General features: G+C 35.1%; 1 protein-coding gene and 1 long non-coding RNA gene across 2 annotated transcripts; one reads left to right on the plus strand and one right to left on the minus strand.

Annotated features, from left to right (window-relative positions):
• Positions 1–6871: 6871 nt before the first annotated feature.
• Positions 6872–11678, plus strand: LOC102232031 (cathepsin Z-like). The gene is made up of 6 exons (XM_023334926.1): positions 6872–7039; positions 7812–7975; positions 8696–8875; positions 9062–9212; positions 9981–10146; positions 11271–11678. Exons 1-6 carry the CDS (start codon positions 6912–6914, stop codon positions 11382–11384), a joined length of 903 nt encoding a protein of 300 aa, XP_023190694.1. The 5' UTR covers positions 6872–6911; the 3' UTR covers positions 11385–11678.
• Positions 10790–13904, minus strand: LOC111608799. Its single transcript, XR_002752851.1, has 2 exons — positions 13529–13904; positions 10790–11305 (listed from the first exon to the last, which is right to left on the minus strand). It is a non-coding gene; the product is annotated as an uncharacterized LOC111608799 (long non-coding RNA).
• Positions 13905–14230: the final 326 nt, after the last annotated feature.

The following is a 14230-nucleotide window of genomic DNA, read 5'->3' on the forward strand; positions in this document are numbered from 1 at the left end:
TCCTTTGTTCTCGTCCTTTTTATGGCCACTAATTCACTCAGTAAACTGGAAGAATATAAGCTAAACTGCATCACTGTGATGCAAGTTATGACCTGCAGAGGATGATGTGTGTTGTGGTGAATGCAGATGTTTCCTTTCACAACGCAGAATATAATTTACCTGCTTTTTCCTCTCTCACAGGGCTGCCCTCCCCCTACAGGGTGTTTTATTTCCAGTTCTGGATTTCCCTTCAAAAATATAACAACATCACAACCTTCTGAGGTTCCCTTAGCTGGCTCAGGCTGTCATTTGGTAAATGAGTAAATCAATGCTATTGAGTCTCTCCACATTGCCTTTACATCTACAAGGAGGGGAAAAACTTCATCAGGCAAACCCTTGCTTATTTAATGTAATTGTCAAGACATAAAGAGATGAAGAAAAATCCATAAACCTTATTTACAACGGCGTATTAGAGCTAATTATGTAGGAAAAAATGAGGAGCAAATTTCTGCCAAAAAAAATCTAAATTCTAAGAACAATTTTGGGTAGAAAAACTTTGAAATTTCTGAGCTTCAAATGTCAAATTTTCTGGAAAAAACTCAGAAAACAAAATCTGAAAAGTCTGAAAAGTTTAAATTTGCTAGAGGAAAACTCAGAAACAATTAGATTAAGCTTAGAAATTTTCTAGCAAAAATTTGGACATTCCTGAATTTCCAAAGTTGATTTTTTTTTAATTTTGAGATTCAAAAAATTTCCAAGTCAAAAAATGTTTAACTTTTGAAATTCAGAAATTTCCATGTATCTTTATAGAACATTTCTGAGATTAATCTAAAAACTTTTTTTTTTAGCAAATTTTTAACTTCAACTTCAGAAATTTTCTGAAAATTTTCAGATCTCATGTAAACATTTCTGAATTTTTCTCTCACAAAAACTCAGAAATTTTCTGGATAAATTTGTCCTTATTTTATCCAGAAAATTTCTGAAATCAATCTCAAATCTTCTGAATATTTTGGTGGAAATTTACTATTTTCTTTCCATCTACACTGGTCCTAGTACGCCATCAACTTGATTCGAAAATATTAAATTAAAAAAAAAAGGTAAAAATCTAAAGAAAAGCCTTGAAAAATGATCAGAAAAAAAAACTATTTTAAAAGATCACAAAGTTTGCTTGGAGAAAGAGATTTTTTAAAGATCTAGTTATGGATTTCGAGCTTTTTGTGATCAGTATCGAGCCACAGAAGCTGCAGCACACGACCTTCAAACATCCTGAGTCAGCTGGAGCAGGAAAAGGAAAAGATGGTCGTTTTCCTGTCTGAACTTTTCATCCCATTGCTCACATCCTCTAACTGTGTTCAGAAAGCCGTTTTCCCTGCGGACCGGGCCGCTGTCACCAGGAAAAACCCTCATCAGGACAGAAACGTTTCAGCAAAGGATGCCGCTTCCCGCTGTGGATGTGTTTCCTGTCGTCGGCAACATGTCTCGTTACATGTCACACAGTGAGATTAAGTAGTAAACATGTAAAAATATCTAAACTCGTGATGTTTTTCTTCTAGGTTTGCGTTATAAATAAACTCCAACATTAAAAATGTAATTAAAGTTGTCTAAAAGAGCTCCAGTGTATTGAGAAAGTTTGTGCTGACTCATTTGGTGTTTACTGGAGATTATTTTTAGACAAACTTTCCTCTTCATTTCAAACTTCTTCTGACAGTAAAGAATTTTATTTGTCTATTTGATTCTTGCAAATTATTTTGATCAAGAAAATCAATTCACACTAAAAAACAAAGAATACATAAGTTTTCAGCGTTTGCTTAATTCTTTTTCTATCTGTGCACATGAGGGAGAAGTAAGCGATTAAATGGTTACACTGATTCCTCTGAGAAGGAAGTTGTTTTCCTCTGCAGTGCAGGAGGAGAGGAGAAGGGAGTAACCCAAAACGATCCCGGCGAACCTCCCTGCGCTTCTGAAAAAGGAAACTCACAGCAGCAAAGGTCCAACTCGTGATGTGATGAATCACCACAGCGATGATTCGCTTTACAGAAATAAGAAAAGTAAACAGTTAAAAACCTCTGGACTGAAGTTGCACTTTTCCCCGGCGATCCAGACCGGCTGGACTTTTACTTTTTTTTTTTTTAAGGTCAATGTGGGAGCAGTTGGAGCCGGAGGCGATCAATAACGCTGCCCCAAAACATGTCAGCCGGCGATTGGCTGGAGCTGTTTGAAGTCCAGATCTTAAGTAACATCTTGTCTTTCATTCATTATTCATCCAATCCTTGAGAGGGAACGTATCGACAAAATCTCCGGGTCAGATGGAGCCCCGGGTCAGGCTGCTCCAGAACCACCTGTAGCTTAATTTAGGAAATATCATAAAAACAACCAGATTAATGACCCAGTTGAATTGGTTCCAGTGACATTCCTCTCACAAACTTTACTGAATCATATTTTTATGGAGGGTTTTGTTCTGTGCTTTAGGTTGTTTTTCATGTTGTAAAACATTTTCAGGTGATTTGGCTTGAAAACGAAACCCCAACCTCGTAACTGTAAAACGTTACTTTCAGAGTAAAACTGAATCACTTGTATTTGTGCTGTCTGACCTTTGACATGTCAAAACAAGAAGTGACGTAATAGTTTCATTTTCTGAGACTCAAGGTTTTCTGTGAGCCAATAATCATCAAAATTGTGTGTAGTGAGACTATATAATATATCAGCTTCACTTTCTGAAATAAAATATTGAGCTCTTTCGTGATATTTTGATTTTTGAGATGCATTTGCACTGTTCCAACTGAAAACCAGGAATTTACCAATATATTCACCTTGTGGTAAATAATCTTCCATGAAATTTTAAAGCCCTTCATGTTTAGCTGACAGGATGTGTATAGATGCTGATTTAATTTTCCAACTACAGAACCTCAGAAGCCTGACGTTCCACTTAAAACACCTTTTTTAGTGAAGTTACATAATATTCTAATTTTCAAAGACATTTAATTTTATCTTTTCATTATCTGTAAGCTATAATCATCAAAATTACTAAAATTATAGACTTGAATGATTTCGCTCTGTGTGTAGTGAGTCTCTGTAAAGTAAAAGTTTCACTTTCAGAAATGAAATGTTTAACTTTTTTATGATATTTTAATTTTTTAGACGTACTTGTGCTGGTCTAACTCTGCATAACCAGTATAATTACCCAGAAGTAAATACATTTTAAAGCAAATGAGCATATCTTCCAGTTTAAAACATCCTTTCTTATTTACAGTTACATAATACTCCAATTTTTATATTTTCTGTAAGCCATAATCAGCAAAATTACTAGAAATATAGTCTGGAAATATTCCACTACCTGTGTAGTGAGTCTATTTAATATTTAAGTTTCACTTTCTTAAATAATTGACAAAAATATTGTCCTTTTTAAAGATGCATTTGCACTCATAAAACTGTAAATAAATCTGGTTTTGTCTGAGTGATTTCTGCATGTGGGTCAATAAATGATAATCACAGAATTTAATTTATTTTCCATAATAACTCAGCTGTACGGTTGCTCCCTTTGTTTGTGTCTCTCAGCTGTTTAATTCTTCCAAATTGTTGCGGTGTAATGCTTCCCCTGAAACGACGGCTGACGTGTGTTCATCCTTTTATCGCCTCTTCAGAAAGCAGGAAGAAGCTCATGCGGATGTCGGTTTGATCAAAAACGACTTGCATGTTGACGGATTGCTTGTAACGCCGCATTATGTTCTTAAAATATTTACAGCCCCACCGGCTGACCGTCTTTCCTGCATAATTGAGAATCGTTTCTGCTTTTGAAGAAGCGCCAAAGCAACGATGGAGTGCAGCTTTTAATGGCGTCCGCAGGTCAAAGTTCGATGGGGTCTAACTGCACTTCTCAGGACAGAACAGCCGCCCTCAAAGAAAACACGATACGTTGTTGGAGGTGGTTTCAGCTTAAGATTTGAGTGAAATGTCTCAGGAGTTCAGTTCAGTGCAGGTTTAAAAGTAGGGAAGTAAATAATCTGAGGTCATCGACTCCTTCTGGGAACATTCAGCCGCCCTCTTCTCAGTTACACATGCGTCAGACTTTTCTGATGCTCAGAGTTATTGTTCAGTGATTTTTCTTTTGTGAATGACTGTTTATGTTTCTATAAAGTTGATAAAACCTTGGCCGCCCTCAGAAAGCTCCTTTTATTCCCTCAACTACACATCTTACGTCTTGGAGATTCTTGTATGGAGGGACAATAACTAAATGAAGGAGGAAAAATTAAATGTATGGGGAAATAAAATTGTTTATCAATAAATGTATTTGGGAATAACTATGTATATGTTTAAATTATTTATTTCCACATTGATGTATTTTCATTTTTGACATATCAGTCCTCCATACAACATCTCACTGCTCCAGGAATAAAATTTGCTCTGTTGTGAATAATTTATGTTTATGATTTTATGAAGTCAATAAAACCTCTGCTTCCCTCAGAGAGCTCTTTTTATTCTAATGAGCATCCGGGCATCTTGTATGGAAGACTGATCCTGTCAAAATTGAGAAGAAATAAATAAGGGAGGAATAATTAAATGTATGAGAAAATAAAATTGTTTATAAATATATATTTTTTGAAATAAGTATATGTTTTAATTATTTATTTCCACATTCATTTATTTTTACTTTTGACATATCAGTCCTCCATACGAACATCTCACTGCTTCAATAATAAAAGTTTTCTCTGTTATGAATGACCTCAGTCTCTCTCAGAAAGCTCTTTTCATCCTCTTAAGTGCAAACCCTACCTCTTGAGCTTCTTATATGGAGGACTAATCCTTCCAAAACTGACAATAAATCATGGAAGAATAATTAAATGTATGAGGAAAGAAAGTTTTTAAATACACATATTTTTAAAAATGGATATTTTAATAGTTATTTACTCATGTTTATTTGTTTAATTGTCAGTGTTGGCAAGATCAGTGCTCCATATATCACTGCTTCACTAATGAAAGTTGAGTCATTCACACTCAGAATAATCCCCTTTATTCTTTTGAAGGCTTGTTTTTGTTGCATTAAGATTCTTTTTTAAAATGTGTAAGTCAGGTACAATATGCACATTTTGCTGTGGATTATGAAGGACTGGTAAAATACAAATAAGAATATTTCTGAAAAAGTAAAACAGGAACTAAACAAAAGGAAACACAGAACAGATAAATATGTAGATTTCCAAACAGAAATGACTCAAAATAGTAAAAGCAACAAATAAAATCTAGAATAAACTTTGTTTCACATCAAATAAGTGAATTTTAAACCAACTTTTTGCTCTCACCATCTATTTTTGGAGCTCAATTTGCTTTAAGTAGTTTTTCTTTTCTCTCCCTCTCCAGGCTTTACTCGGGGGCTAACGCAGATTTAATCTTCAGTCATTTAAATCACAAGCATTTTTGCTTTCCTGGATGCAGAAATGTTCAGGCTCCTCTAGTGATGTGATAACGCTGCTAAGTGCTGATTATTTTCTATAATAACGCACCCAGTCCTTTATGTTGCATTAAGCATAATGCGATTTTAACAGGCGGTCATTTAAAGGATTCATGCTGAGCATGCAACCCTTCTGCTCTCTATCACTTATTTCCTTTGAGCATTGAAATAATTGTGGACCTAAAAAAGAAGAATGCTTAAACAAGTACCACATTGTGTATTTTTTTAATTAAAACCTGATCATGTTTGTTTGCCTTTAATCCTCTTTGAGGATTCATAAATATCATATTTTTCTTTATTTTGCGGGCAGCAAGCCTCCAGTCTTTCAAATGTGGAAAATCTCTTTTTCTGAGAGACATTAGTAGGTATTGATACTGTAATCATTTTTATTTGACTTGAAAATTGTCTCTTTGGCTCCACCTGTCGGCCGTTCTGTGTCTGCAGCCCAAATAGAGAATACATCAATCTGTCAAGTATTCTTCGTGCTTGGAGAGCAAAAACAGTTAGACGTTAGAAATTAATAAGAAAAATAGGCTTTTGAAAAGTAAAAATAATTAATATTGTACAGGTATTGCTAAAGTATATTTTTATTAAAATACAGTAATGCATAATCTTAAAATAAGACATTTTCTTAAAATGTAGTCACTTGTTTTTAAATGTTGCCAATATGTCATTTCACTAGAAATTATTATAGACTATAAAACAGTATGCAAAATATTTGTTAGGTTTTTAGTATTTAATGCTGTCCTGAATATTTTACAGGTTAATGCCACCTTTCATCATTTTATTTTCTTATTGCTATTCTATTTCTTAATTATATATTAGGTATAGTGTTTATAAAAGCCCATCGAGGGACAAGTGCTGCAAATTAGCACAAGCTGTTAGCGCCACGATACAAGAAGACTGTTGTTTTATTCAGTTTGTCTATGTTATTGTGTTTGTCCCTATTATTATTATTATTTTTATTATTATTATTGTCCCTAACTTAATAAATTAATAGTTGTTTATAAATATTTAATAAATCAAATATTTATTAAATACATAATTTTGTAAATGGCATATTCAATCAATTTCAATATTTAGGAATTTTTATAAAATGCATATAACAATATATTTATTTGTATGAAATTGTTATATATATATATATATATATATATATATATTTTTTTTTTTTTTTTTTTTTTTTAGAAATTTGTATTAAAAATTGTAATTGGCAAAATCAGTAAGTGTTGTGCTTAATTTTATTTTAACACATATATTGCTAATTTCTTCATGTTTTTGGATTATCAGTGCTAAAATTCTATTTAAAGCCAATAACTAATAAATAAAGCTATTAGTTTTCCCGTTTTCTGTCATTTATGAAGCTTATTTCACTGCGCTTCTACAACAGAGAATAGGGGTTGTCAGTGGTTTATCCAGCCAGCAGAGGGCGCTCCATACCAGCATCCTTTACTTCTGAGCGACGGGAGGAAAAGAGGGAGGAGTCAAGATGGCGACTGTAAATATCTGCCCGCTGCTACTTTGGTTAGCAACGGTTTCTGTGGAAACCAGCAGCGCTAAATATCTATCGGAACCTTGTTATAAGCCCATTAAAGATGACAGACCAGCCTCAGTCCGGTAGGTAACACGTAGATAACTGACAATGACGCAGATAAAATATTCTGTTGATGGCAAAATAAATACATAAGCGTTTACGTACGGAATCCTGCAATTTCTGATTAATAATCTGTGATTAGTAATCTGCTCACAGAGAGGCAGAAATAACAGATAAAGCAATTTAAGGTCAAAGTTAGGATAAAATAAGTGTACAACCAACGTTTGCATTCTCTATCATAATATCATTGAAAGTTAGAAGCTGAAAAATGTTGATCTCTGTCTTTAAAATATTTGTTCCTGTAATATAGGAGAATAGCAATAGATTATTTCAGTAAACTTTAATGTTTCGTTCATTATCAAAAAAATTAATGAAAAAGCTCAAAGATGAAGGTTGTTAGAATTAGTCAAATAAGACAAGATGATTAAAAATTAGCTGTTTTATAGAAACTCCATTTAATTCTAATGTGAAATATCTTTATTTAAATTTTTTTGTCTGTACAAACAATATTTATTCAGTTGGCTTAAAATCCCATCTTTAAACTGTATTTACTGTTTACAGCATAATATACAAAAAATGGATGGACTTTGTTTAATTTCATAAAGATTACATTATTTCTGCTTCATTTTCAGAAGACTTATCAGCCATCGGCATACATCATAGATGTCATAACTGGTGACGAAATGCTAATCAGAGAAACATTTTGAAGCAGAATTAAAAAGCCTGTGTTGGAGCTTGAATTGTGTAGAATCAGTTTTTTAAAGTAACCGGTTCTCTGTTGTATTTTTATTGTAGGACTCGAGCGCGGCCACACGAGTTTATCAAAGCGTCGGACCTTCCTCCGTCGTGGGACTGGAGGAACATCAACGGGAAGAACTATGTGAGCGTCACCAGGAACCAGCACATCCCCCAGTACTGCGGCTCCTGCTGGGCCATGGGAGCCACCAGCGCACTGGCAGGTAGCTGGGACTGAGCAATAATCGATTTTACTGATTAATCACATTTTTGAAGATTTAATTTTTGGAAAATCTGGATTTTTTTTTTTACTGATGTGTATGTGCTGTTTGGGTTTTTATAGTTCGGAGTGATGTCAGCATGCCAAATGCTACCATCTTGTTTAACTGCTTCTCTTTATTTGGAGTTTGAGTTCAACTGAATATTAGGGCTAAGATTTTTATTTTTTACCCAAATAAAGTTGTAATATTAGCAGAATAATGTAGTGATTTTATGAGAACTCCAACACAAAAAATAAAAAAATTGTTGATCTTATTTTGATGTTATCCTTTGGTATGAATTTTACAAATAATGCTTAGTATAAATACTTTATCTTTTCACACATAATCAACTAAATTATCAGTAGCAGAACTTTAAAACAAAGTTTATTTTGAAACAAGAACTATACAAACTGAGCTGCTCACATCAGATCTTCATAAATATATCTCAGCCTTTTTTCTCATTAAAACAAATTTTTTCTTTTAATTTTAAGATATTTTTTCTGCTTTATTCTCATAATCAAACAAATCTTCTTACATAAGGGATGAGAAAAGAAAGCAAGCAATAAAAATATAATTGATTATAATCGTAAATTGAATCTGAAATCATTTTAAATCCCAGGTAACCACGGAGCAGAGACGCAGGAAACAGTTATCTGGTGACTGTATTTTTGTTGTTTTTCTAAGATCGTATCAACATAAAGCGAGGTGGAGCGTGGCCGTCCGCCTACCTGTCTGTCCAGAACGTGATCGACTGCGGGAGGGCGGGCTCCTGTTTCGGAGGCGATCACCTCAAAGTCTACGCCTACGCTCATAAAACCGGGATTCCTGATGAAACCTGCAACAACTACCAAGCTGTCAACCAAAGTAAGAAATAACTCCTCTGTGTTTCAGCTACCAAACCTCCAGTTACAGGCTGATTTTCTGTTCATTTTATGTTCAAATGAATAGAAATCCTGAAGAAACACACCTGGCGTTTTCATGTGCACTGATGTGTTGTTGACATTTCGTCCTCTGATATAAACCATTAAAAGTCTTCTTTGTGTGTTTCAGAGTGCGTTCAGTTCAATCAGTGTGGGACCTGCTCCTTCTTTGACTCCTGCGCTGTTGTGAAGAACTACACAGTTTGGAAAGTTGGAGATTATGGAGAAATTTCTGGAAGAGACGAGATGAAAGCAGAAATCTACACCAACGGGCCCATCAGGTACCGCAGGCTCCGTCTTTCTTTATGTCTTTTTGTCCTTTTTCTCTTCTTGTTTTTACTGTCTCTTTCTTTTTGTCTATCTTTTATGATTTCAGTCTTTTTTTGCATTTTTCTTTTCCTCTTCCCTCCTTTCTTTCCTTTTTCTTTGCTGATTTATTTTCTATTTCTTTCCTGTCTGTCTTTTTCTTCCTCCTGTATATGTCCTGTGTCTTTTTCTTTGTCTTTCCTTTCCTTTTTCTTTGCTCCTTTGTTTTCTCTCTTTCCTTTCTCTCTTTCTCTTTGGGTCTTTTTTCTTTTCCTGTTTATATCCCCTATCTTTTTGTTCTTTTTCAGTCTTTTTCTTGATCTTTCTTTCCTTACTTTCCTTTGCTCCTTTATTTTCTCTCTTTCCTCTCTATGTCCTCTGTCTTAGTTTTTTTTGTCCTTTTTCTGTCTCTGTCTTTTTCTTTCTTTTCAAACCACAATTTCAATGAGAAGTTTATATCTTCTCATTAGACATGAATTTAATACATTTTGACTTTGATTATTAGACCTTTTTTTCATGTTACAAGTGAAATATTCTACCAGATATTGAGTTGTTGACCTAAAATAAGCTTTTATATTTTGCTGAAAAGCTACTTGTAAGTTAGTTTTGTTTTATTTCAACTGTACTGAAATATTTGCAGTAGAAACTAGACTAAAAATACTTGGGAAGGTTTTGTGTTTTTGCAGTGAAACTCCGTTTCAGACGAGCAGAAAATGAATTTTGTTTTTGTCCTCGTCTCTCAGTTGTGAGCTGATGGCGACTGGCGGTTTGGAGCGATACGCCGGCGGCGTTTTCTCCGAGTTTCACCCCGTCTCTCTGCCCAATCACATCGTCTCAGTGGCCGGCTGGGGCGTAGACGGAGACGGCAGCGAGTTCTGGATCGTCAGGAACTCCTGGGGGGAATTCTGGGTCGGTTTATTTCAACTTCCTGATCCGACTGAAGTTCGTTCCCCAGCTTCTTCAAATCTAACTAACTTCTGTTTGTGTAGCAAAGATTTTCATTTGTGGATCTGTCACTTTAACGATATTAATAAAGAAGTTTCCAGAGGTCATCATCAATATATTGAAAGCAAGAGCAGCACAAACAAAAAAACTTTGCAGCACAAACGTAGCTGAGTTGATTGACACCATATTTGTTTCTGTAAATGTGAGCGGGAGGCTGGTTGACCTCTGATGACCTCTGGAAACTTTTTAAATATTAACATCTTTTAAAAAATGGCGACATAAAATACAATTTTTACTGCACAATCGCAGCACAAACATCTGAATCAATTTTGTTTGATTTCAGTAATGTAGGGGGGCTGGTTGACCTTTTGACCTTTAAACTTTAATGAATATCTTCGAAGCAAAGGCAGCACAAACAAATATTTTTGCAGCATAAACGTAACCAAAGTTGACTGACAATATTGCCTGATTTGAAGAAGCTGGACTTCTGGACATTTATTAATATCTTTAAAATGACAGCGGCACAAACAAAACATTTTTGCTGCACAAAATGTTGCCAATTTTCAACACCAGTTTTGTTTGATTTCAGTAATGTTGGGGGAAGGGATGCTTGTTGACCTTCTGACCTTTAAACTTGATTATTTTCAAACCAAATGCAGCACAAACTAAATTTTTTGCAGCACAAACGTAGCAGAGTTGAATAACACCAATATTGTCTGATTTGAAGAAGGTGGCAGGGTTGGTTGACCTTTCATGACCTCTGGAAACAATTATTAATATGTTTGAATTGATAGCGGCACAAATGTAGCACAAATATTCTCTGGTTTGAAGAAGGTGGAGGGGCAAACTTCCTCCACCAGGTGAAAAAAGTGCTTTTGTTGCAGCTTTGTGAGATAAACTAATTTTGATATGGCTAAAAAAATCCTAGCAGCAAAACCTTTAATCAAAAAACACGTTTTTTTTTACCTGACTAATTTCCATTGAGCAGATTTATTTTTGAAATGTGAAATTTTGCAGTTATTTGGTGAGTAGAGACGCAGCTGCTCTGTCCCGTCTGCTTGTGGAATGAAAAGTTTTCTGTTTTTCAGGGAGAGCGCGGCTGGGCCAGAATCGTCACCAGTTCCTACAAAGGAGGAAAAGGAAACTGGTTTAACCTCGGCATTGAGAAAAACTGCGCATACGCAGACCCTGTTGTTGCATGAAATTCAAAATGTCACTTTTAGCTTTTTAAAGAATGAATCTGTGAATTTTTAAAAACATTTCAGAAGTACAACGGACTATTTTTTTTAAAAACTCAGAGGTTTACATTCACTTATTGGCAGGAATTATTTTACATTATTTACATCTGGAGAAGAATCCTTTTCATGAGACTGTTACAGTGAGTGTGTTCAGTCAGAGGCTTCTACACAACCGCTGTAACACTGACTGCTACAGGAGACCCTTGAAGAAAATTGTATGAATTTCTTCTTGGATTAATAAAGTATTGTTGAAATAACTGTTAATTTGTGTTTCTTTAGAGAAGAACTGATAAAACATAATTTAACTTCAGTGACTTTTGGCACTGCTGGCTGCAAAGTTTTAATTTTTTTTGTGGATTTTCTCTAATCCTCAAAAGGTAAAAATAGAAATATAAGTTTGATATATTTATTTTATATTTATCCACTCTTCTTGGATAAATTAATAGTTTATTTAAATCTGCCAGCCCCAGGACACAGATGCCGTACTTAAACATATTGTTCTAATTTTCTGAAAGGTTAAAGGTTAATGTTCTGATTTATAAAGTCCAAACCCGGTTCTGATGGGTTTGGGATCTGTGTCACCTTCCTTACATCCTTCCATCATTTCCTGAGTCCTTTATTCCTTGTCTCCTTCCGTCTGTTTTATTTCTTGTGTCCTTCCTTCTATCCTTCCTTTCTTGTTTCCTTTCTTCCATTTCCTTTGTGTCCTTCCCTATATCCTTCCTTCCTTGGTTCCTTTCCTCTACTCTTCCTTGTCTGATTTCCATCATTTCTTGTTTCCTTCCTTGCTTGATTCTTTCCTTCCATCATTCCTTCCTTGCGTCCTTTCTTCTATCCTTCCTTCTTTGTATCACTCCTTTCTAGTGTCTTTCCTTTCATTTTTCCTTATTTGTGTCCTTCTTCCTTCCATCCTTCCTTCTTTGTCTCATTCTCTGTTTTCTTTCATGTCAATTCTTCCATCCTTGTTTCCTTCCTTCCATACTTTCTCCATTGTCTCCTCCCTTCCTTCCTTATTTGTGTCCTTTGTATTCTTCCTTCCTTGTTTCCATCATTTCTTGTTTCCTTCCTTACATCCTTCCTTATTTGACTCTTTCCTTCCATCAATCCTTCCTTGTGTCCTTTCTTCCATCATTTCTTGTCCTATTTTTCTTTCCTTATCTCCTTGTGTCCTTCCTTACATCCTGTCTTGTTTTTTCTAGATTCTGTAAAACCTTCCCACCGCATAAATATCTGCCAGAGAATCAAAGCTCTCTCTGTTTGCTGGAGTCGAGTTTGAACTTGTAAAGTTTAGGATTCTGCAGTAACTGTTACGGCCAGGTGGTGGCAGCATCATGCTGCGGGTCTCCAAGTTCCTTAACTTGACCTTAAAATCTGCAGTTTGATGGTTAAATCCTGGAACCAGTTTGGTGTTTTGACTGGACAATGATCCTGGTCAGTTCCCAGAAACCAATATTCAGACAAAAACATTCAAACAGAAGTATGTTGTTTTATTTGTTAACAGATAATTATCCAAATATTAATGAGGATTTCAGTGTTTATGTATAATTTTGGAGAAAATTCATAATTAATTTGTTTTTAATGAGTTCACTCCAAATAAACATTGATAGATAAATATTTAAAAGTTACAATTCAAACCAGATGTTTACATACACTGAATAAAAAAAAGACAAATGTTTTTTTTCCTCACTGTGACATAAAATCAGACCAAACTTCTCTTGTTTTGTCTGACATGTTTTTATTCTCCGTCTCAAACGGGTCGATCCAGACAGCAGCCATTTTCTTCATGTAGATTTTTCAAGAATGTCCATATATTTTCTTTATTTTTGTTTTGAAGCTGTGGTTCATCTTTGCTTTTTGCTGCGTTTGCCTACTAAGATGGCACGGATCACTTCCAGTTCACACTAATAAATAAATCTGACATATTCTCTCATTATTGCTGTCACATTTAGCAAATATACATTGTTTTGGTCATTCTAATTGACCTAAAACAAGATAATTTTGGTCTGACTTAAGATTGCACAGTGAGAAAATTAATCTTTGACATTTTGTGAGGTCTAACCTTGAGAAACGACAGTCGAGCTTTTGCATACGAATAAATATCTCTGTACCTGAAGCGTCTCAGGCTGCAGAAGCTGACGTTTCCTCATCTCAAGATGCGTAGTCACACGAGGAAACTATTTATTCCAGATGGTGAGGCGAAGTTCTCGCATTTAAATTCAACATCAGCAGTTTACTTTGAGATGTCACAATAAAAATATGAGTACAAATGTCTCCTGATGAGCCTGAAGTTCAACCAAACACGCCTGTTTAGCATCTCAATCTCCTAAACATTAAAGGTTACCTTTTATGCTTCCTTGAACCGGTTAGGTTAGATCAGCTCTGCCTGTCTGAGCTCCTTTCAGCTGTGTTAAGGCTCTGTCACTTTAAATCACAATGAGCTGCTGCTGGCCACAACTATGCATCTTTGAAGAGCAGAAGTAGAGCCTCCTGCACAAACAACAAGAACGCATCTGACTTTTTCAGATATCCTCACTATTTATTGTGTTTTTTGTTTTGCAAAGCAATAAAACCTGTTCACCAGCAAGCGATGGAAATTAGCTTACCTGTTTATGAGTCACTCAAATGATGAATGTCACCCTACTGGATATTCAGGACTGGTGACGTTCTGTAAAACACAAGAGTAGGAGAGGTGTGTTCTGTTCAAGGTTCCTGCACCTTACCTGATCTTTATTTTCTGAGTATCCTGACTGTCGTTACAGTTTTTCATGATTAGAGACCAGAGTCTCGATTCATTAAACCTGTAACATGTG

The sequence above is a fragment of the Xiphophorus maculatus genome, chromosome 6, assembly GCF_002775205.1.
Source record: "Xiphophorus maculatus strain JP 163 A chromosome 6, X_maculatus-5.0-male, whole genome shotgun sequence".
Lineage (NCBI taxonomy): Eukaryota > Metazoa > Chordata > Actinopteri > Cyprinodontiformes > Poeciliidae > Xiphophorus > Xiphophorus maculatus.

Excerpts from the sequence above, each read along its gene's own strand:
- LOC102232031 (XM_023334926.1), top strand. The coding sequence starts at position 6,912 with ATGGCGACTGTAAATATCTGCCCGCTGCTACTTTGGTTAGCAACGGTT. Across the intron at positions 7,040-7,811 it reads GACAGACCAGCCTCAGTCCG|GACTCGAGCGCGGCCACACG; the intron begins GTAGGTAACACG and ends TTTTTATTGTAG. Across the intron at positions 7,976-8,695 it reads AGCCACCAGCGCACTGGCAG|ATCGTATCAACATAAAGCGA; the intron begins GTAGCTGGGACT and ends TGTTTTTCTAAG.